Consider the following 23,897-nt stretch of genomic DNA (forward strand, 5'->3'; position numbering starts at 1 on the left):
TGTGTGGGATACATCAGTGTCTGTCTGCAGGCTGGCTGAGAACTGCTGGGGCTTCTTGTGGGTCTGTAGTGCAGCAATAGTGCATCCCCTGGCCCCCTCAGGTGTCCCATACAGAGTTGTTCAGCAGCAGGCACCTGTGCGGTCAGATCTGGAGAAGCAGTTTGGGGTAGCTGTTCAGGTAGGAGGGCAGTAGGACTGAAACTAGCCTGTTTCATAGCCTCAGTTATGCTGCTTCTCATCAGCTGCTGTAGAATTGCAGGCAGCTTTGTAAAACTCTTACAGCACATGGGGCAGAGAAAAACTCCATGTTGACAGGCTGGCATACGGGAAGATAATAAAATGGGGTTTTTTGTAATGGGGGGGCTGATGGAAAATGGGTTGCTTTTTTTTTGTTGCTACTCGCTAACTAGCACAAGCTGTGCTGAGATGAGAAGAGGGGAATGTCTGAGTGACCGAAGAGTATGTTAGCTGAGAATCTCGGATATAAGCCAGGCAGCTCCATTGGTGTTTTGTTGAGGCCATTGTAAAAGACAATCTGAACTTCAATGCCACACAGGTCTGGTGTCTTACCTGTCTTTGTTTATCGTTTTCTATTTTAGAGATGCTTGCCTGTTGCTCTTGAATAGCACATCAACATGTAGTGGTTACAACTCAGTTATGGAAACCCCAAAACTTTCCTCTTGTCTTTCATCAGGCCTTCCTGTCCTCAGTCCTTCTCTCTTTCTTTATGTCCATTTGCTGTTCTCTCTCTTCCTTTCAGCTTCCATAATTTTATTTTGTCCTGCTTATGCTTATTTTTGGGGGCTTTTCTAAGCTGTTACTTGTCTTTCAATCCATGTTGCCTGTCAGTCTCTGCTAACTTTCTTTTCCTTCCTGTCCAAACCACCACTGAAGAGTGATTTCTGTCTCATTTGTCGTTCTTATTACTGATACTTCGCTGTGCTGAGAGGCTACATTTTAAAGGATGAAAATAGAGTGGGACTTTCTGAAGGTGAAACCTGGAATCTGGGGGTCTGCTGCTTTTCAGCAACTTTGAGATCACCTCATCTATCCCTGATTTGAACCATTTCTATAATCTCTAAATAGCTAAAGCCCATGTCCATTTTGTGTAACAAGACTATATAGAGGGTTTCATGCAGTTCTACGTGAGAGATGCTTGGGAAAGACTGTGACATTTCAGTATTTGTATGGGTGTTTGCCGTGAATTGAGGACATGTGAGGCTTGATCTCTGTATGGCAGTGAGGCCTGTGAGTAGTGTTTTGGTGGCGGGGACAGAAAAGGCACAGACCTCAGTGCTGTAACGAACAAAGCTTTACTCAACAAGCAAGCACAGGTGACTGATTCTGACTTTAAAAGCAAGTTTGAATGTGTTTGATTTTAGAAAATCCATGCAAGATCCTGGTGTCTAAGTTATGCGTCAACAGCTTGTAATTTGTGTCTAATATTATTTCAGAAATTAAAAAAAAATATTACAAGACTTAGCGTATTATAAATATTACTGGAGTACCTAATGATCCAGAAGCCTATTATACTTGCTGTGCTTCCTTACTGTTGTTACTTTCACCTAAAACATTGCTTTAAAATTGTCTGAAAAACAAAGCCTTGTGTTCAGTATTATCTAGGCTATTAGATTTCAAATTTTGATACATTCTTACGTTTTATGTTTTTCTGACACAAATTGCTCTATGAATTAATCTGAAAGTAAGAAATGTAAATCTGTCATTGAATTTTCATTTAGTATGCCTTAATGTATTAAAAAATGTGAGATAATATTAAAAATAGTAACATGAGCAAGCTGCGGTGGTGGTGAGATTTAGAAATCGGAAGAGATCTAAGCCCTCATTTGAGTGAAGATCAGAATACCAGCCTGGTTCCAGACAGCTGACATGTGGGTTTGCCCAGATGCCCATGTGTTAGGAAAGACCAGACCCATGAGCCTATGGAAAGTGTCTGAAGATCTCAGATCTTTCAAAGGCCAGTGCTGTAGCCTAGTGCATGAGTGACACAGATTTAGTTGGTGGGTTTTTTTTTTTCTCTGCTACAGGCTGTGTGACAGTTTTCAGGGCTACATACCTAACCAGAAACATTTATTTATGTTTTTTCCCCCCTCCTTACTCTTTCTCCACCCAGGTGACTGACTGCTGGAGCCATACTCAGCCCAACGTCCGTTTCCACGGCCCGTTGCTCTGAGGCGGGCTTGAGCCCTTGTAGCGCAGCAGACAAAAACCTGAAACATCATTGAGGAACGGGAATGCTGTTAAGTCATGACGCATTTTTTAGTTGGTGTTTTGTCTCCTGTCACTTGTGCAGGTCCCAGACTCGGAAAGGATCACGTACTCCGGGTTTAAGAGCTCCATGAAGAGGAGGCTGGCGGCCCGCGCGGCGGCGGCGAGCAGCCCCATTGTCACAAGATGGCAGCAGCTGCACGCGAGAGGCCGCTCCCCCGCCCGCCTCGGTGCCTCCGCGGGGCCCCAGCGCGGCCGCGCTCCCGGGGAGGCTCCAGGTCAGGCGGGGTGCGAAGGGTTTTCGTGCAGAGGGTGGCCAAACTGCGGATGTCCACCCACTGCTCCCTCACAGAAGGTGCCAGGAAGGAATCCTGGAGCAACCCGGAGCGGGGTGCCGGTGTGAGGTGTGGGCTGGTGTTGGGCGGTGGCCGTGTCCAGGTGCTTGCGGCATGGCGGTGTGCAGCAGCAGCGGCCTGCGCAGGGCTGCCCAGGCGCGGCGGGACGGCGGCCTCAGGGCAGCAGTGCGCCGCTGTCGTGAAAGGAAAGCTGGGGCTAAGGTTCCTGTTACCAGTGCGCAGGCTGCCCGGGGCAGCAGGTCGTGCAGGTGGGTGTGCAAAGGAGAAAGAAAAGTCAGTCTCGCCCCCAGCCCAGCGACGCTTGCTGCAGACCAGCCTTTCTTCCTCTGTGGTGCGGGCTGTATCGGGCCGAGTTTAAGTGGCAGTGGGCTGTGACAGTGTGCAGGGTTTGTTGGAGTAGCTAGCGATAACTGACAGGAGAGCAGGAGAAGTCATGAGGCCTCACCCCTTCCTTCTGCTTCTCCTTTGCCTTACGCGCAGCTGCTGCAGACCCAGCCATAACTGCAGAACTTGGATCAGCCTACATGCCTGCATGTGCTCTAGCGTACGCTCGCTGAAGGAGAAGCTTGCCTTGTGTCACTGGGTCTGCTCCAATGCATGAAGCGTCAAGTATTGACAAAGGGACAGCAGCCAAGGGACGCTCACACTCGGCTCGCTTTAGGGAGAGACCTGAGGGCCGCTCACAACGCAGATCAAACTTTCAGTACTCGGACTTTGTCTGAAGAACTGACTATAGGGGAAGCTGTTTCTCTTCCTCAGCAGCAGAAGGAGCTGACAAAAGGCTGAATATGAGCCCTTGAACTCACCAACTCCTACTTCCAGCAGTCCTGTGAGAAAGTGCGGAAGGGTCTACATGTAGCACGTACAAGAAGAGCTTCCTGGAAGACTGAGGGATCTAAATAGCTCATTTCTTGATTAATAATTGAAATCTTTAGAGAACAAATAAGAGATGCTGTTTAGTGTTCAGGATATGTTCCTGTGACGCTGTGGCTCTTGGCTAGAAAGTGCAATTTGTCTTCTGCTAAGCACAATACCAGAGCTGTTCAGAAATACATGCCCAGCTCTAAGAAACCCAGGTTCTAACACAGGGTGAAGTCTTCCCTACTTCAGTTTCTAGAATAAAAAGTCCTTCATGCTGTCTCTGTTAGCAGTGGTGAAAGGCTGTATACAGGTTCTGGGAAATCAGAAATGGATTTTCTGTGTAGCCGGTGATAAATATAAGGCTGGTTATGAGCTGCAGTAGTAAACAAGCACTCTTTAGAAAGCGAGCGATCAATCTGACCTTTATTTAGACACATGTTTTAGGATAAAAGGAATAATGCTGTAGAAATGTCTCCACTGACAAAAGGAAAGCAAGGGTGACTGGTTCAAATGTCACTTATTTGCATTGTCCCACTTAGTGTGTCAGATCTGCTTTTAGAGTACTTGTTACTATGAAATTGGTGCTGTTCTGAGAAGCACTTGACAAATATTCCTGTGATGTTTTTTAAAGGAATTGATTCCATTGAAATTCTTTCTGCAGTGACACCTCAGGTGCCTAAGAAACTCTCCGTTATGAAAACTGTTGTGACTCTACCTAGCAGTCATGCTGCATTAGGCTTGGAAGGGAGCAATAATATGAGAGCTGGAATGGAAAAGAAACAAGTGAGTAATACAACATTCAGATGCACTGGTAGGGTATTTGTTTTCCTGTTTTTTTGTTTGTTTGTTTGCTTTTAAATCTTATTTTTGATCTGGAATCTGTTATGTGGATACTGCCTTATTGGCATGGAGAACAGCAACGTGAGGAGGTCCATTTAGGAAATGCCTGCTAGAGAGATGTCAGGAGCAACTTTGTTATTTATTTGATCTAGCTTCTCTCCCCCTCCTTCAGATTACTGTCCTGCAAACTAAAATTGAAACCAAGCTAATGAAGCCCTCAAGATATGTTTTTTACCTCTGAGGGAAAACATACATTGCAAAAAGTATGCAAAGCATGAATGACTCAGTTTTCCACTTGCTTTAATAACCACTATGTGCGAAGAAGATAATTTCTTCGGTTGTGCAGGATGTAGCTGTTCATTTTATCACGTAGACAGAAATGCTATGAGAAATCTGGCAGAAAGTAGCTTTCTGAGAGTAAAATTTTTTGTCATGACAGTAAAAGGTCAGATTCTTGTTCAAGGATAAAAGAACGCATGGAATTTGCCTAATATGTGAAACAAAGGCTTCAGATCACTTCGCATTTAGGTGTTATTTTCTGTTGCTGTACACGTTATACCTTCTTTTTTCCTAGTGGACACTGCCACTTTTTTTTTTTAGGCATTATCTGTTGCTTTTTGGTCATCCTAAATAAACCTGTGCTCTATTTCTGTTCACCAGCTTCTTGAAAATTGAATTCTTGGGTGATGCTTGTCTGCATTAGTGAAACTCATTACCCTAACATTACACTCAAAACAACTTTTAGTGCTATCAAATTGTGACTGTTCAATAATTAAGTTGTAAACTTTTAGTCAGTGACCATGCTTTTTTTTCTTTTTGGTGTGCTCTCCTTTCCTTGATTGCACCAGTTGCAAGTGCAGTACTGAAGATACTGATAGCTGTTGACCATAGCTGTTGAGTAAGGATGCTTCAGAGATGCATGTCCTTGCTTATAGTGGTTAAGAATCCTTAATTAATATTATTGAGAAGTTTCTGTGAGGGTACCAAGCTCAACTTCTAAGAAAAGAAGGACATACTGTCAGGACAGGTGGGCTAACAGGCTCAGTGACTGATACCTTGTAATAATTGTATTCTTGAAAGTTGCTGGATGTTGGAAAAAGACCATGCTTTTACATCATTCTGGGAAACCTGGTCCTCCGGGCAATCACTTTCCTTTCTAAATAAGCAAAATAGTCTGGGAAATCATCCTTTCAACAGCGTCCTTCCTGCCCCACTCCATGGTCTGATTGGAAAGTCTGTGAATTTTTTGAGTGTTAAGATATACGTCTCAATGGGTTTAGTAATCTTAGTTGAATTCACCGTACAGAGAAATTTAATAGAACTCTTTTGTGAAATGGTAAGAACTTTCTATGAAGTACTGTGTGTAAAACATTCTTCCTTAAAATGTAAAATCTTTTAAAAGATGAGTACGTGTCATTGGTGATTGTCTTCACTCTTAGTCATAGAGTCAAAGAATGGTTTCATTTGGAAAGGACCCTTAAAGGTCATCCCTCCTGCAATGAGCAGGGACAACTTCAACTATATCAGGTTGCTTAGAGCCTCATCTTTCCAGGGATGGGGCGTCTACCACCTCTTTTGGTAACTTGTTCCAGTCTTTCACCACCTTGTAAAAAATTTCTTCCTTATATCTTGTCTGAAACTACCCTCTTTTACTTTAAAACCATAACCCCTTGTCCTGTTGCTACAGGCCCTACTGAAAAGGTCTGTCCCCATCTTCCTGTAAGCCCTCTGTAAATATTGAGAGGCTGTGATAAGATCTCCCCAGAATCTTTTTTCTCCAAGATGAACAACCCCAGCGCTCTCAGCCTGTCTTTGCAGGAGAGCTGCTCTGCCCTCTGATCATTTTTGTGGCCGTTCTCTGGACCTGCTCCAGCAGGTCCATGTCTTGCCTGCGCTGAGGGCTCCAGAGCTGGATGCAGTGCTCCAGGTGGGGTCTCACCAGAGCAGAGTAGAGGGACAGAACCACCTCCCTCAAGCTCCTGGCCATACTTGTTTTGATGCTGCCCAGGGTATAGTTGTCTTTCTGGGCTGTGAGCACACATTGCTGGCTCATGTTCATGTTCACCTACCAGTACCCCCAAGTTGTTCTTAGAAGGGCAGCTCTCAACCCCTTCCTCCCTCAGCCTGTATTGATAATGGAGGTTGCCCCAACTGAGGTGCAGCACCTTGCACTTGGCCTTACTGAATCTCATGAGGTTCACATGGGCCTGCTTCTTGAGCTTGTCCAGGTGCCTCTGAATGGCATCCCATCCCTCAGGCATGTCAACTGCACCACTCAGGTTGGTATCAGCTGCAAACTTCCCGAGGCTGCACTTGATCCCACTGTCTGTCATTGGTGAAGATATTAAACAGTACAGGTCCCAGTATGGACCATGTGTCAGTCTGTCATTCCTGTGAAGTGACTTACCTGGAGTTACGCTGTAATTTACAAGTGGGAGCTGAGTTAGAACTAAGATATTCAGTGTTTGACATCAAGGACCACAGCCATTTCCTAAAAGTTTGGGGTGCGGGTCTTTGAGGTAACGTTGTGGGATAACAAAACCCCAAGTTCTTCCTAAAACCATTTGGAAGTCAGTCCTGGCTAAAACCATATGAAAATCTATACATTTTCTTAGATATAGTAATTAATGACTATTTAATTTGACTGCCTGGTAACATGAATGGATGGAATACATTGAAAATAAAATCTCACATCCAATCAATGCATGTGGTCTCTTTGTGGGCCAGAAGATTATTTCCTTGTATACACAGTTGGTTTTCCACAGAAATGTCTGCACTTATTTTAGAGGGACACAGATCCAAGCAATCTGATTAACTTTCTGCCAAGTTGTCTATATAAATAATACAGAAAGTGCCTCTCAAAACTGCAGGCCTGCTGTAGAACAGCTGGGATATGTAAAGGAGGAAAACTTTTTTTCCACTATGTTTTTGTAAGACATTTTTTATCATGATTGCAACAGGGTTTTGAAGAAGAGTAACACTGAGTGTGCTTGGAAGGACAGATTTCAAAGACATTAGAGGAAATACATACCAATCTTGAGTGGCTGGTAAAAACATCAGCTGCATTTCCACCTGACTGTAAATAAAGAATTACAGACCAAACAGGCATCTGGCATCAGAGCATTCAACTCAGTGAACATTGTGAAGAAATGCATATCACTAGGGGTTGGGGAAGAAGTTCATATCCTGGGTGAGCTGATCTGAGCCTTTGCTTGAATCTTGACTAAAGACCTAAGCTAATTTTTTTTTGAAAAAAGAAAAGGTTCTGTTAAAAATTCTGATCTCCTTTTTCTTATTTTTGCTGCGTCATCTATTTCTGTGATGCCCAAGGAAATAATAATGTAATGGAAAAATTTTATTCCTCTGAGACACCTTGTATATATTTTCAGTTTCATATTGTAGAACTGGTTTAAGGAATGGGATCATGGAGTCCAGGCTTTGGAGCCCTGGTTTGAGAGAGGACTCTGACATCTAGTAGGTGTCATGCTGGAATCAATGGCCTTACAGTTTATGCACCACAAAACTGATCTTCTCTCATAGAGCAAGCCTGAGGCATCAGACTTACTGTCTGCATGTAGAAAACATGGCATTGCATGCTGGTAAAATTAGCCCAAATGCCAATTCAGAAGAGAACAAGAGGGCACTAAGGTTTGGCAGGTGACCTACAGATGTACAGGCCTGGGACCTCTTCCATTGGTAAGATGGTCTTGTTCAAACAACTTTGTTAAAGTTTGTGTGATCATTAGCAGTGAATTGGTGTTTTGTGAAAGGGAAGATGGAGGCTCAAATTAGAGCACACGATTTGGACACTGGTATGCTGTATTTGTTACTGATCTCCCATCCAAGAGGCAAGTTGTTTTGAAGCTTTTATATGACAAGTGTTGAGTCCTTTGGTGGGAGTTGTGTTATCCATGATGTTAAAATAAGGTTTTTGACAGATTTCTTCACTAAGTCATGTTTTCACTTCAATATATTAGCAGATATGTTCTTCTCAGCTTCCAGTGCTCCAGGAGGTTGGATATAGCATTGCAGAAAATGGTGACATGAAGGTCTGTGAAAATACCAGTTGCATCTGGAAAGGTATGTCCCAGTATAGCAAATATTGTCATGCACGCTAAACAGAGAGATACAGCAGGCTGCATCTACACTGGAAAAGCAAGTGTATCTACCTGTTCCAGCAAGTGTTTCAGAATAATACAAAGTGGTTGAGATCTATGCTGCTTGGGGCTACTTTTTTAGAGTTCCTACCATCTGTGAAGAGATAGTATTATACCTCTTCCAGTGTGGTTCACCCCTAGTATTTTACCTGGCTCTCCTTTGGGCCCCATTTAATGCGTTGATGACCCTAAAACATTAATTTCCTTTTAGCTTTTCAGTTTGAGAACCCTACAAATAATGTAGAGTTGTGCAGCAGAAAGGGCACAGGATATGTATCATATATATGGACTGTTGTGTACATGAGAGTGCAAGACATGCAGAGATGGCGAGTCTTCTTGCTCTTACCTATAGGTAAATACAGCTGGAGTGAACAGTCCCTCGCACTCCCTCAGGTTTCATCTGTGGGAGAGTTGGTAAATTTGCTTCAAAAGATGTCCTGGGAATGAATGAGCATAAGGGAGTGTGAATGATCAGGTGACTGGAAAAGAGATGGGATGTGAGGAGCTAACCCGTGAAATAATACAGATACTCCCAGAGTTGTTTTAGTATGAGGGAATTCATTAAATATCAGGCAGATACTTTGTTGTGTTCTGTCTTGGACAGATGATTTTTTTTGGTGATCTGGCTATTTCTGTGTATGATGGGTTCTTGCCAGTCAAGGCCTGATTCATACTCATGTAAAAACATTAAGAAAAGCTTCTTTATGAATCTGGAGTTCAGCTCCTGTAGAAGAAGCTGGGAGCTGTGGGATAGATTTTATATATGCCTTTGTGGCTCTTCTTCATGCAAATAAGACTCATTTCAGAACAGTCAATAGCAACAGCGTAGGAATTGTTGACAGTGGTTCTTTTCTTGATGGCAAAAGAATACAGCTATCAGGAATACCGGCTTTTATTCCACCCATCCACTTGTTGATTATGTGGTCTAGTGTGACAGTACTGACTACTTACCACTTCCTGAGTCTCATTGTGAGAAGTGACACAGACGTGTGAGACCAAAATTAAAAGAAATTAAAAGTCAGTGATATCTGCTGGTACCAAGGCAAAATAACACAAAATGGTGTAATGAAGCTTAATTTTCACTAATTAAAAAGCCTGTTATGCACATTCATGTGTCTATGAAGTAGGTGAATAGACCTGATGGCGTATTCAGTATGAATTTGCAGTAGACAAATTAATTACTCATGAGAGAAGAGAAGCCTCAAATGAGTTACAGAGATGATTTCATCCTTTATATCTCAGTACTCAGTACCAGTTACCAATGTTAAAGAAGAAAAGCATTTTCAGTGTTTCAAAAGTGTTGTCATTCATCTCACTGTTGCAATTAAGAGCCTTAATTTTCCTGAATTATCTTACTTGGCGGGATTCAGAAAGGTTTGGTAAAGTTTTGGAAAAATAACCAAAAATCTAGATATTAGAAATACAGATTTTTCTGTACAGACAAATCTAATTTCAGTGACATTAGACCTTTTAGAGGTAGAATGCAGCGTTACATCTCCTGTTGGGCAGGTCTGAGAAGGTTGTTCCTGCAAGCCTTCTTGATAGTTTAACTCCACAAAATTTTAGACACAGAAGGAAATCACTGTGGTCTGCTTCTTGCTCATCTTCAGTCCTTATTTGGAGAGAAAGGGGGTACCAGAGCTGAGAGGGGAAATAGTTGTGGTCTGGCAGAAATGAATTTTGGATTAGGGGAGAAGATTCAGGACAGACTAAGGAAGGACCGCGTGAAATAACTTCTCCACAATTTGTCATTGGACTTCCATATAGGATGTTTATCTGTGTATTTAAATTTGTCAGTGTTGGATTTTTTTGAATGGAGGAGGTTACCAGTAGAGATAAGTAGTGTCTTCTGCCCCTGAAAATTTTAATACTTATTGCAAATACTTCTTTCTGGAGAATAATTGAAAAAGGAGGTCAAAACACAGAGAGAAGCACAGAAATGTGAATCTCCGCCTTTCTGCTCTGCATAGTACATTAAAATGATTTCTTACACATAAAAATCTAGCATTAAATGGTTCATAGCATTAATGATCTGGCTTTTTTACTATGATGTTTAGGAGTCCTTGAAGCATAAGTTAGACAATGACTATAAAGGGTGACTCTTCTGCTTGCTCGTACTTGTATTTGTTTTTGTTTCTTGCTTATGTGCTGTCACAAGCTTAGTGTGCTGTGATCAAGGTGCATGTGCTTTAAAAACCTTTTCCTGTCATTAGGTATTGATGGGGGAGACCTTTTGGTGAGAAATTAACATGAGAAAGCAAAGTTTATTGCTGTGTGAGGGGGTTTTGAAGTGGGAGAGCATGTATGAAACATTCTGCTACTAACAACTTTTGACAGAGAACTAAGGCGAAAAAGTCAAAAAACCCCCATGTTCCGTATCGAGCTGTGGTACAATTTAAACAGAGTATAGGGTTCCCGATTCTCTGTTCTAGCTGACTAAATCTATGGAGGTTTGAAAGAGGTGGTAAAAGGTGGCTTTCACCTAGTTCAGCGTGTCTAATGTTTGGAGCCTACCCAGGATAAATTAGACCCTTCTGGCCTCCTCTGGACCATGGAGAGACAAATATAGTGAGAATGTGAAAGGCTTAGGCCTGAGAAAAGTTGGTGGTGTTTTTGCATTACTTATCTGTGTGTGATGAATCTTCAAATACAGGATGCCAAGAGGGGACCCATAGTGACTTCAGAGCTGTCACCACCATGAAGCCTTCCATACTATGGGAACCAGAAGTGAGGCTTCATATTAGTGGCTTGCGCAATGATTACTGTAAGTTAATTTCTCCTGTGTGGTGGTTTTCACAGAGAATGGGAATTCTTATGTATATTTCAAGATAGATAGCAAAGTGTGTCCCCTTCACATAAAATGGAAACTCTGCAGGACATATGCATGAAGTCATGTTTCTTATAAGGACACATCTTTGAAAACTGGCTGTCCCAGGACAGAGACATGACTGATCAAACCCTAGAATCAATACTACCTAACTCTCATGTAGTTTCCTTCAGCTGTAGATCTCAATACAACTTTCAAATCAAACCAATTTACTTACCTCTGGTTAATTAAGTTAAAACATTTCAGCTATCAGCCTTGGATATCCAGCAGCCAGTCAACACAGCAGCAACTTTATTGAGCAGACTTTGAAATCTCTTGTTTTGGCAGAGATCAGTGACATTGATAAATACATTGACAGATGATAGATACCTTCTGAACTAAATTCTCATTTATGTCTTTTGTGGTGCACAGGGAAAAATTAAACATGCACAAATTGCACATGAAGACACATGGATCTCTGGTCTACAGCAGCAAATACATGTTTTAACAGTTCATAAGATCTAATGAACAGCTCATTATGTGCAAGTGTTTGTAATTGCCCTGTGGAGTTTTTTTTCAACATATCTTTGCAAGTGTTCATGTATATCTATGAACAGGACAAAAGTTTGTGTGATTTACACTGTGCACAAAGTATGTCACAAGACTAACGGCATGAACAAAAGTCTTTGGAAGTGATTTCTGGCTACACCGATCAGGACTGTAGTTAAAACAGCTGACCGATGGATTCAGCTGTTCTTCAGAGTGATTTTAGTTACCAAAATATGATGTCAGACCTTGGCCTGTGGTAAGTCTTCTGTGCTTCAGAGGTCATGACTTTTAAGCTGCCCTAAATCATTATCATAACCCTTATTATTAGCAGCATAAATGTTATCATTAACCTGAGGATGTAGGACAGACTGTAGCATATAGGCTCTCTCCTATGTCTTTCTTAATTACAAGAATTACCTTGGAACAAGGGTGGTTTTGGAACTGGAGTGGTTTCTGAGGGCAGAAATGAAGAGTGAATAACATAGTGATCCAAAACACAGCGTGATAGATTAAAAAAATCTAGTGGAGAAGCTGCAAGTCAGATCCTGCTGTGCAAACGTACCAGTTTGTAGAGATTAGTCTTGTGGAGACCTTACGTAATTAGAGATACTGTCCTTCATGTAGGATCAATACTTGCTAGTAATGGTTTCGTAGAAGCATTCTCTTGAAGTTTTCCCATAGCTATTAGAAAAAACGTCTCTCTCCCCTAGAATGATACTCCCTTTCACCCCATCCTGTTACCTACAACTTTTTTGCAGTAATTTTTGGTAGCTTTCTTCTAGATCTAAACATACTGGACTGGAGCCTTGAAAATCTTGTGGCTGTTGCTGTAGGACCTGCTGCACACATCTGGAAGGGAGGAGCTCTTCAAACCATTGAAAGAATTTATTTGAATTCGAATTCCAAATACATTTCTTCTCTGGCTTGGATAAAAGAAGGAACTTGCCTTGCAATTGGCACCAGCGATGGAGAAGTACAAGTACTAGATAGTCTACTTTTTTAGTCTTTCTCCATTTTTAGCTAAAGTCTCCACATGACAATTTGATACTGAATTTTTTTTAAGAAAACAAACGAAAAAGATGGGCTAAACTACAGAAGAACTCTGCTGGAGACAACATATAGCACTTCCCTGTATCAGGCTGCACCTTACTGAATGGCTTAGTAACATCCAGAGTTGTCTATATGTAATGGAGCCTCTGAAGCCATTAAAAAGCTGATGACTGAAAAAATATTCAGTTGTCCAGAGACAATCAGATTTTTTTTCACTAGTAAGAGGAACTCCTTCATTAAATTATTTTACTCAGCACAGTTTTTTCTTGTATCTCTCTTGCTAAGATTATTGTAGTGATCCATACTCTGACCTCTCGACCTCTCCTTATGGATTCACACATGAGAATCTGACTTCAGTGTGATTATACACATATCTGTCAGCCTGCTTTTATGCAACAGTCCTATTATCAAAAGATTTTTTGGGGACTTTGGCTGAGATGCTAGATAATATAGGGACCTACCAGCTGCAGTCCTGAGTCAGCAATCTGAACGTACTGAAGGCTAGTGCTTTCAAGTACAGACTTCCAAATACTAACATGTTAATAAATAGCTTTAAACTCAGGAGATGTGCATTCTCTTCAATCCACTTCAGCATCATGGATATAGCTGCCAAAATCTGGAAATACTTCTTCTTATCTTGTGAAATAAATGAGCTCGAGGTTGTCCATATGTCAGAGCAGAACTGGGAAGTGGGTTACTTGCAAACAAATGAAGACAGCAAGAATTTTTTTTTCTTTTTGTTGTTGAATTTGTATTTCCCTTTTTTTTTTGGTTTGGCAGCTGTGGGACATTGAAACCAAAAAGAGGTTGAGAAATATGTTTGGTCACCTGTCTGTAGTTGGAGCGCTGAGCTGGAATCATCATATTCTGAGCAGGTGAGTGGTGTAGTATATTCCCAGGCGGAGTCCTGTGGCTTTTACTTATACAAATGTCCCGTTCACTTTGGTTGTTTTCTTTGGCTTTGCTCAAAGATGATTTATCCTGTCCCTCTACTTATTGGGCATCTCAGAAATAATATGTAGATTTACTGTGTGGCAGGAAAGCAGCCAAAGGGGATTTAGCCTGCCTCTTTAATCTCTCTTCTTACTGTCCTTCCAGAAAACTGTCAGCACTTGCAGAATTTTACTAGGATGTGGAGACTGTGGCTCTGGTTTTGCACAAAGCCTGATCATAGCCTGCCCAGTGCCAGGGAAAGGACACGTAGTTTAGTCTGCCCCTCTGTTGATATCAAGATTGCATCTGTCTTTTGAGGTGCACAGCAAAACACAGCTGTTAAGAGTTACACACCTCTCTAGCTGGGTATCTGCAAAGGAAGACTGGCTCACTGCTGCCTACACCCCAAGGAGGAGTGAAGTGGTTGACCTTTGCTTTGCCAAGGGTGAATTTTAAACTAGCTGATGAATATTTTATATTTAGGGATCATTTCAATATGGGGACTCAGATGAGAAAGATCAAGTGTACTCTTTTGTTGTTTTATTCCTCCCGCTTCCTGTTTCAGATCTTTGACTCACACTTGAAGGGGCTTAGGTTAGACTTGTTTAGGATGGATGCTTCTATGATTTTAAAATCATATGATAGCCTTCTGTTTTACTTAAATGCAGAACTAATAGCAAAGGTAGACTGACTTGTTAAACTCAAAATGACACTGGTATCTCTGGATATGAACACTAGAGGTAATGTTATTTTGATTTTTCAAGGTGCTCTGGGTTTTGATTGTATTAGGTCTGCTAGGTGCAGTGCAGTACAAGAATACCGGCTGAACAACCAGTTAATAAAATGCCGTTACTGGAGCTGGTACATTGCGTGTGTTAAGTTACAAGGATGCAGCTAGAACATCCTGCCAATGCCATGACCTTATTAGAATACGCAATAGTTTCAATTTGCATTTCAGCTTGGCCAGAGGAGTGAAAGCAACAGAGAAAATCAAATTATAGATTTATCTGAATAGAAATTGGTGATAAAATTCAGCATGAACCAGTGAACTGTTATGGTTAACAGATTAGGTTGAGATAACATTTATTTCTCTTGTTAGGTTTGAAACTAACCAGTTCATTCTAACATTAAGGCAGAATTAAAATACCTGTATAAGTAGAAAAAAGATATGAAGTTAATACTCATTGTTACTAAAATAAGAGCAACATTCTTACAGTAAACTTCACTGTGGACAATCGATACTTTGGGATTACATACTAATTTCAGTGGTTTAAAATAGCCCAACAACACATCATCATGAACCCGTAAATAAATTTCAGTACCATAAATTAATCCATCACAAAATTTTGTTAGCTTCTTTTTGTCTTTAGCAAAACAGACGGCACCTTCTATGTCAAAAGCAAATAATTCTGATTTGATGCCAAGTGGAAAAAATTCCTTTCAGCCAGGATTCTCAGGACCCCAGTTCCTTCCCATGCATACCACTAGAAGTACCGAAAACCTTAATATGGCCAACACTGGCAATTCAGTTCTGTTTCTTTTGGTGTGGTGAGTTGACCTTGCCTTGATACCAGGTGCCCACCAAGCTGCTCTATCACTCCCCTCCTCGGCAGGATGGGGAGGGGAGAAAATAAGATGGAAAAAAATTTTTGGGTCAAGATAAAGGCAGTTTAATAAACCAAAGTAAGGGCTGTGTGTAGAAGTGAAGGCGAACAAAAGATTATTGTCTACTTCCCATCAGCAGGCAATGTCCAGGCACTTGCTGGGAAGTATGGCTTTAGTACACATAGCAGTTGTTCTGGAACACAAAAGTTATAATAATGAATGCTGCCACATGCTTCGCGCCCTCTTTTAGCTTTTATTGCTGAGCAGGTGTCATACGGTATGGAATATCCCTTTGGTCAGTTTGTATCAGCTGTCCTGGCCATGTCCCCTCCCAAGACCCTGCCCACCCCCAGCCTACTGATGAGGGGGGAAAGGTTGGAGGGGCAGCCTTGATGCTGTGCGAGTGCTGCTCAGCAGTAGCCAAAAGACAAAACACCGGTGTGTTATCACTGCCTTTCTGGCTACCAATGCAAGGCACAGCACTGTGAGGGCTGCTATGGGGAAAATTAACTCCATCTTAGCCAGACCCGATATACTTGGTTAAATTTTCTGCATAGTATTTAGTAGGAAAAATCAGTGTAAATCTTTGGGAGGCAAATGATGATGGCTTTGCATATAATGCACATATTGTCATGTATTTTCTAGGTATTTTCCAGAAAAGTTTGCTTAATATTCACTGAAGCACTGCTTGGTTGCAATCTTTCATGCTTTTTGGTGAACTTCAAGAGCTTGGCAAGTCCATAATACAAACACAGCAGAATGACATTTCTTGCAATCAGTCAGTTTTGAGTGTGCTTTTCTAGAGTTTCCACATCACTCAACTTGGATCTGAAATATTTTGAAGAGCCGGTATGGGACAGTCTCCAGTCATTATTGCCTTCAATTAATAAGTAATGCCAGATACATGTCATCGTGTTGGAAATGTGAATTTCCAGCAGGAAGCCCTTCTGTTTTGTCATAGGTTTACTGTAGGTAGTATCCTTAGAAAGGCAGGAAAATGTACTGCAAGGTATTTTCAATATTTTCATTTCAGCTGTACTGTTCATATGTAAAACCTGTATCTCGGAACTAAGCTGTAACAGTAGCTGTGCTTCCAGGCAGGATATTTCTTCCTTCTTTTGATAAACTGATGATACTGGCTGTAGAACCATGCATCCATTTCCTGACAGGCAATTACTGCAACAGTGTCAAGCTGTGCAGATTTATTTAAGCCTGGAAGTGGGAGGGAGAAGAGACAGAACCAAGTTACTTGCTAGGAAGCCCTTTCCCAGAGCGATGTAGTTTTACACTCCCTTTTTGTTGGGCATAGAGCCATATCTGGCCTTGGCAAAAATCATTTTGCAAAATGATTTTTCATGAAGAACAGGAAATAGTTTACATTAAATGGCTTGACAGGGTGTGGATTAGTGGAATACAGTGCAATATATCTTCAGGGAAATGAAAACCATGAGAGAGAACAGGTATTCTGTCTGGCTTGAACTGAGCAGCTGCTTGGCTTATTTCTCTTGTCAGCCACCTCTACAGTCAGGGTGTGCTTTCAATGGTTGGTTTGTGTTTCCTTTTACTGAAATAGTGTTGTTCTGCAGATGCACCACCCTGATGTGGTTTGCTTCTGAAACCACACATCTGACTCACATCAGTGTGATGTTGTAGCTCGTCTTCTTTAACATTAAACCCATGCTGTCTGTTCTCATCTACAGTGGTTCACGACTAGGATCTATTCATCACCATGATGTTCGGGTTGCTCAACACCATGTTGGGACTCTTCGCCACAACAAAAAAAGCATTTGCAGCTTGAAATGGTCACTAACCGACCAGTTGCTGGCCAGTGGGTCTAGTGATGGTATATTAAATATCTGGCCTAGTGACCCTGGTATGAAATTGCAGTTGCAGCCACTGAAAACCATACCTCATTCTTCAGCAGTTAAGGTATATGGAAAAAGATTGTCTGCTTTTCTATATTTGCTCTCTTGAAATCACATTGTTGATGGGGACAGTTAGGAAATTTTTCAAGTTATTTCAGTGATACCTATTAGTTTCTTCTCCCTGTCTGTGATGCAGTTAATTTTAAGACCAGTTCTCCTCATACCAAGTCACAGATAAATTTGCTAGGGCTTTGATTATGAAATTTTACTGGATTAGTAGGCCTTTGTAAATATAATGTCAAACAGAACTAAAATTTACAGCCTTCTTTATCTCTCTGCCTTGCACAGAAAAGTTTGATGATGCAATACTTACAAGTTAACAAACAAGATCTTTCAGTTTTTGGAATTTTGGAAAGTTCTCTCTACTGCAGTTAATTTAAATATGCTGTTTCTTCTGTCCATATTTTTATGTGTTCACTGGTAGCAAATAATCTGAAGTAGGAAACTGGAAATGAGACCATTTAAGATTTTTCATCTTTAGAAAGTTCCAGTCTGTGTGGGAGAGAGGACCGGTATCAGCAATAAGAGGCAGGGGAGCCCAGAATATATGAGCTGTTTATTCTCCCAAAAGTCTGAGGCTGGCCTGAAGCATTGGAGTTAAAAGGTTGAAGGAGTTTGTTGAAACAGATGGAATTGAATTCTTAGCTTTTCTTCAGGTAGAGTCTGGGCCTTAGGCATATCCTGGAAATATGTCAGAAGAAACCTTGTCTCTTTTAAAGCCCTATAAGTCACGTTGCTTAGGCTTCTGTGATGGCTTAGCATAGGCAGTAAGACCGTATCCTGCTGGGTTCTTCTGGTCCTGAGTGTGAGTCTATGAAGGGTAAACAGAGAAGCTGGAGTTCTGTGAGTGTATGTGGGGCAGTGCAGGCTACTGTGGATCAATGACAAGGAAAGCAACATTTGGAGTTTTGGGATCCTGCAGTTCTGTGAATGTGTATTCTGGGTGCTTGTTGCAGTTCATTTTTCCAACTAGTCTTTTAAGCAAAAACTATTCTGTTTTTACAGCTAACCTCCTAGTCTGTTCTGGCATCTCTTTTCTTTTTTTTTTTTTTTTTTTTTTTTTTTAGGCAATGAACTGGTGTCCTTGGCAGTCCAAAGTCCTTGCTACAGGGGGTGGAATGAAGGACAGGATTTTGCGTGTCTGGGACATAAATTGTGAGAAAATTATCCAAAGTGCAGCTACAGATTCTCAGGTGAAATGATGAAATGTCTGCATACTTAGGCTGTGCTCTTCTGGTAAAGCTATGCTCATTTGGCAAACTACCACTGACTTTGAGGGTGGTTCTGCAGTCAGAAGAACAGCAGGATTTTCTCTGGATGTGCAATTGTGTTACATTCAACACGGCGGTGTGTGACTGAACTCAGAAGCAGTTTGTTGTTTCCATTCACTGCTTCTGTCTCCACACAGAAGTGATTGAAGAGGAGGTGGTCTTGCAGCCAGACACTTAGCATAATCTTTTCTTTATTGGCAATAATAGTTCTGGCCAAAACTCTTGGATGTGGAGAGAATGTTGAGTGGGAGGGAAAATTCCCAGAGTCCTGGGGTGGGAAGAGGTTAGAAGAGTCAGAGGGCAAATATCTGCCTCTGGAGTTTGAATATTAAGAGACAGAAGAACAGATTCGCAGCTGGAGTAAAGCAGCCTAACTGTTGATTTTCCTGGAGCTGTTACAACTTAGCTGAGGATGTGTCTGAAGGGCTTTGGTGTTATACTAATAGGCTGTTAATCACATTTACATAGGACAATAAGGCAATTGTACTTTGAAGTATTGTAAAGAAAGAAATGATCCTTTTAAATAAGTAAATATCCTGCTGGGACTATTTCTCAGTAGCTTGTTTAAACGTTGTAGATAACCTTTGAAATATATTGAATGGTGTTATGTTGACCCTTCCTGAAAACAAAAGCAGAATTTTAAATTGCAATAGGTTTGTTCCTTGCTCTGGTTACCCCAAACCAGTGAACTGATGACTGGACAAGGCCTTCCTGGAAATCAGATGAAGATATGGAAGTATCCCATGCTTATCAATTCATCAGAACTCTATGGCAAGTATTTCAGTTAATAGTTTTAACTATTTCAGTTAACTGTCTGTCTAATCACTGTGTTTTTGCAAGTGCATACTTTACGCATTTACATACAGAGTTAAAAGAGCAGTCACCTACACATCCTCCCTCTGCCTACACCACATACATTCATAAGCACAATTCTGATTCATGGGATTGTAAATGTTGACTTCCTAAGATAATCGTGTAAGGTGCTTCTGTAAAATTCCTTGATTTTAGTGATGGGATTCTCTCCTCTAATTTCTAAGGTCATCCCAGGTGCAGGATGTGGATTTCCACTTCTCCCTAAGGCTTACTAGGCCTGAATTGAGTGTGCCAGTGCCAGGTTGCCTCCAATATATTCGAGGCTGATGGTCTCCTGGGCAACACAAACTAGATGTGGCTCTTTGATTTTGCAGCTCATCATGTAAGGATACTGAACCAGCGTCCAAATGGTGTTTGAAATAAATCTCCATGTTTTATTTAGAGCTGTCTGGGTTTTAATGCATGATTTGGGCTGTGAAGCAATGCGGTGCAGCGTGTTTCCCTTGTACCATGCTGACAGCTAAAGGAAAGTGGAGTTTCCTTGCAGCTCTGTATTGGTCCATGGTGCTGTAGGGCTACCCTACACATAAAAGTTACTTTATATTAAGTTGCCTTGTTTCTGATGCTTGCTGTTACTTCCTATCCATTATTTTACTTGTTTCAGTGTTAACTGAAGCAATCCAACAGAAGCATCTGAAGTTAAAGGAAAGTCACAAATTACTTGCACATTGACTGCATTTTCCCAAGTATGGTTGTTTTTTCACAGACTGACAAGATATGGCCAAAGAAGCCCTGGATTTTTAACCTGACAGCTGATATTAACAAATACTTTTTGTACCCTATTGCTACATTTGAAAGCATTCATTAAATTCCTAATCTATTAAATCCTAGCTATACTGGGATGCTGTGCTTGGAACCAGGGACTTGGGTGGAACCAGGGACTTGGCTTCAACACTAGCCTGTAAGAGGAAAGCACAAGAGAGTCAAAACAAAGATGGATGGAAGAGAAAGGGCAGAAGAGACATATGTAGATGTAGTTACATTATCTTTGTGTAATGTTGCTTGTCTGTGTTGCTTTTCCTTATCCATCCTCATTTATGTACAGCTTTTAAGGAATGTCCTGTGATGTTCCTGAGAAATGATCTGGAAAGTGACACCATCATTATAAAGTAGCTTGAGGTTTCTGAAATCGTTGTAAGTCTTGAATATACTATTTGAAATGAAAACTAGATTGAATTTCACCTTTGAGAATAGTGTATGGTGTAAAGTATTTACCATATAAGTCAAATGCATTGGTAATTTGGTGAAGCCAGAGGTTTACTTATCATCCTGTTTCCTATTCAGTTTACTTATATGCAAAAGAAACTAATTTTCATGAACAAATAGACGAGGTAATTGTTACACACATACATTCATGCTTATGACAGCTTACTATACCTTACTATAAGCAATTGAATATTGGAAAAAAATTGTGAATGTATCAAAATATGTTCAGAAAAAATACTGTGGTGAATGATTGTGGGATGGTTCAAAGTGAGCCTCAGACGTCCTTAACCACATGACTTTTACACCCAAAAAAATGAACAGATAAATTTTAACTGAATCTCATTATTTAATCCTCCTGCAAAACGCTGAAGACCTCAGCTAACAATGAAGCCTTGTCAAGCTACTTTTAGGTAGTTTAGTAATTGAGGTTACCTGTTACTGAGCATATTCAGAACAGAATAACAATTGAAAGATAGTAACCTTTTTATAGCACTAAGTCGATTTTTGAGATACTCCTGATAGAACTAGTAATTTACTAGAAAAAAAGATTAAATTTTGGATATAAATGCCCTCCCCTTAGAAAAGATGTTGTAGATCAAAGAAAACACACCAGCAAACAAAACAGTAATTGCTTTGAAACATATCTGAATGTGATCTTGAAACAATGAAATAAAACCAGAAAACTCCACTCAGAAAACATGGAAATGAGTATCTCAACTTTTCTGATTTCTCCCTGTCCCCCTTCACTTCTTTTTGACTGAAACTGTTAATTAAATTTCAGTCAGTGTTGTGGATAGATTTGGGCGCCTCCAGAAACTACATCTCCAGCTCTTCTGTCAGAGTCACTACAGACACTGAATGGAGGCAGTGTAAAGAATTTGCTGAATTGTAAATTCATGGTCTTAAATATTGACAAAGATAGTGTACACTTCAATAACCTGAGAAGGAGCAAAGCCTGAAAATTAGATTCTGCTGAAATAATATAACGTTGTTACCAAAATTCTAGTCACAAAGTTTAGCAGAGGGACCATGTTACTTAGCACCAGGGCAGCTGATATTTGCTTTTTGTCACAGTGGCTCTGTAGCAGCTTCGCAAAGTTAGGGCAGACTGTCCATGTGCAGCAGTTCTATGAACCTTCACCAGGTGCCGTTGTGGTAAGTACCACAGCATCAGAGAGCTTTACAGTTCCTCACATGTTTATTCTCATAAAATTATTTTGAGCTAGGGAAGTGCTGTTCCTTTGTGTTCGTAGTGAACTTGGGTACAGAGGATGTGTCACCTATGCTCATTCAAGTTGGTCACCCAAGACTTCATATGTACCTTCACACTTCCTTTTAGGATGTGGTTCATCTGGTCTGTTTTAGGTGAGATACACTGCGTCTCAGAAGGTTTTTTTTTACCTTGGGTGACTAGCTCTGCTATATGATTGTCGGTAACTCACCCAACCAGAGGAGCTAATGGCCAGTAACTTGGAGTAAAAAGGCTCCTCATTTCTCAGGCCCCTGTGCTTAAAAGCTTCATGGATTTGCTTAGCATTGGCATTGTGCTAGATGATACAGGAGGTCTATGGCAGAGCAGTGAGGTAAATACAGCTCTCAGCAGTCTCAGCTTAGTATCAGACTTTTTCTGGCTTCAGTTCAAATTCAGTTGATTCTACTGAGAGAGATTCTTGTATATTCAGGTTAATGAGTTTTGCACATTCTTTGTTCTCCCAGACTGGTGTAGCTTGTGGTCTTCAATGTCTAGCTCCCAAAGCCTACTGCAACTGCGGACAAACTCAATATACAATTCCAGTAAATGATTTTGTAGGATCACTGTTAAATGATCTTCTTAACAACAATAACTGAGCAGCTGGGGACACAGTCTCATTATTGTTGGATCAGCTGCAAACTGTCCCCAAAGTATGTGCAGCCAGATGGGGTGTCTCAGCAGTGAGATACATCACCAAACACAGATGAGACTTACGTTGTAAGTGTGTGGAGAAACAAAGAGTTCAGGTTCAATGCTCTCCTTTGACAGAAATATCTTCTCAGTGTGCTGCAGTCCTGGCAGTTAAAGCTTGATCCCTAATGAGAAAATACTGCCTTCAGCTCTTTCTTAATGTGAAAATATTCTATAGGTAGTGCTAGCTTCCCACATCCTATGCAGCATATTTTGCTGCTACAGTAGAAGTGGAACAAGCTATAGTATGTGTGGCAGTGGTGAAAGTGACTGGCACAATCAGAGTAGAATTGTGATGAGTCTTTCCTTCTTTTGTATATATTTTATTTTACAGGTCACAAAGGGAGAGTCCTGCATATAGCTCTGAACCCAGATCAGAACAGGCTCTTTTCTGTTGCGGCTGATGGGATAGCTTGTCTGTGGAAATGCTGTGAGCCTGGGGAGAGCAAGCACAGCAGCAAGGCTTTTTCTAATGATTATTTCAGCTCATTCTTGTGACTTCTTTTCCTTGAAAGCAAGTGATTAAATGTATTTAGAAGATTAAATAATTCAAAATATGTGTGTTCCTTCCAGTGGAAACATGGCAGAAGATAGTATATTTTTTTTCAAGAAAAAGCAATTTTCCCCGTCAGTCCATCATGTGAAATGTTAGTAGCTTGTCTTACTTACCCTAGAGAAAAAATATTCTGACTCTGAAGAATAACATGATATTTATTTTCATTAAACTAGCAAGCATGGATGGAATCCACGCTGTATCAAGTGCCAGCGTAAAATCTTAGGTCCTGCTTTTAGCTATGATTTTCTAAGTGATTTTACATCTTCTTACCGTCCCCATTGGGATGCCACATGCCAATATGTGTAAATTCCCTTGAATCATTCAAAGGGCTAGAATCAGCAGAGGACAGTCCAGGGGTCTGTATTGTTCTATATATCACATGGGTCATGGAACAGAATCTGTCTAAGTATTTCTAGAGATCTAGGTTAAATATGTAATTGTGGCTAAATATAAATGATTTCTTGGGAATTCTTTGTTTTTTTCACAGTAGTAATGATAACTAGCTTAATTAGAAAACTGTCTTTATTGTTTTGAATTGTTTCCTTTCCTTAAACTTACCTGATATGTTTAACAATGATTGAAAATATAAGTAATCACATAATAGTTATATTATGTATAATTATGTAATGAACTGGTTAATAAGCCAGATGGACATAGTCAAAGAAGTTTGGATCTAACACAACATTTAGTTCATTCATTCCTTAAGGTTACCAATTAATTCTGGGTGTCAGCAAACCTGGC

The 23,897-nt window shown here is 40.8% G+C and overlaps 1 protein-coding gene across 1 annotated transcript; it reads left to right on the plus strand.

The window, feature by feature from the left end:
• The first annotated feature begins 964 nt into the window (after positions 1 to 964).
• Positions 965 to 23,098, plus strand: CDC20B (cell division cycle 20B). Its single transcript, XM_040578867.1, has 11 exons — positions 965 to 991; positions 2,312 to 2,504; positions 4,105 to 4,226; positions 8,264 to 8,363; positions 11,094 to 11,204; positions 12,578 to 12,774; positions 13,626 to 13,720; positions 17,084 to 17,312; positions 18,376 to 18,501; positions 19,233 to 19,350; positions 22,935 to 23,098. The coding sequence occupies exons 1-11, from the start codon at positions 965 to 967 to the stop codon at positions 23,096 to 23,098; spliced, it is 1,482 nt and encodes a 493-aa protein (XP_040434801.1).
• Positions 23,099 to 23,897: the final 799 nt, after the last annotated feature.

The sequence above is a fragment of the Falco naumanni genome, chromosome Z, assembly GCF_017639655.2.
Source record: "Falco naumanni isolate bFalNau1 chromosome Z, bFalNau1.pat, whole genome shotgun sequence".
NCBI classification, from domain to species: domain Eukaryota; kingdom Metazoa; phylum Chordata; class Aves; order Falconiformes; family Falconidae; genus Falco; species Falco naumanni.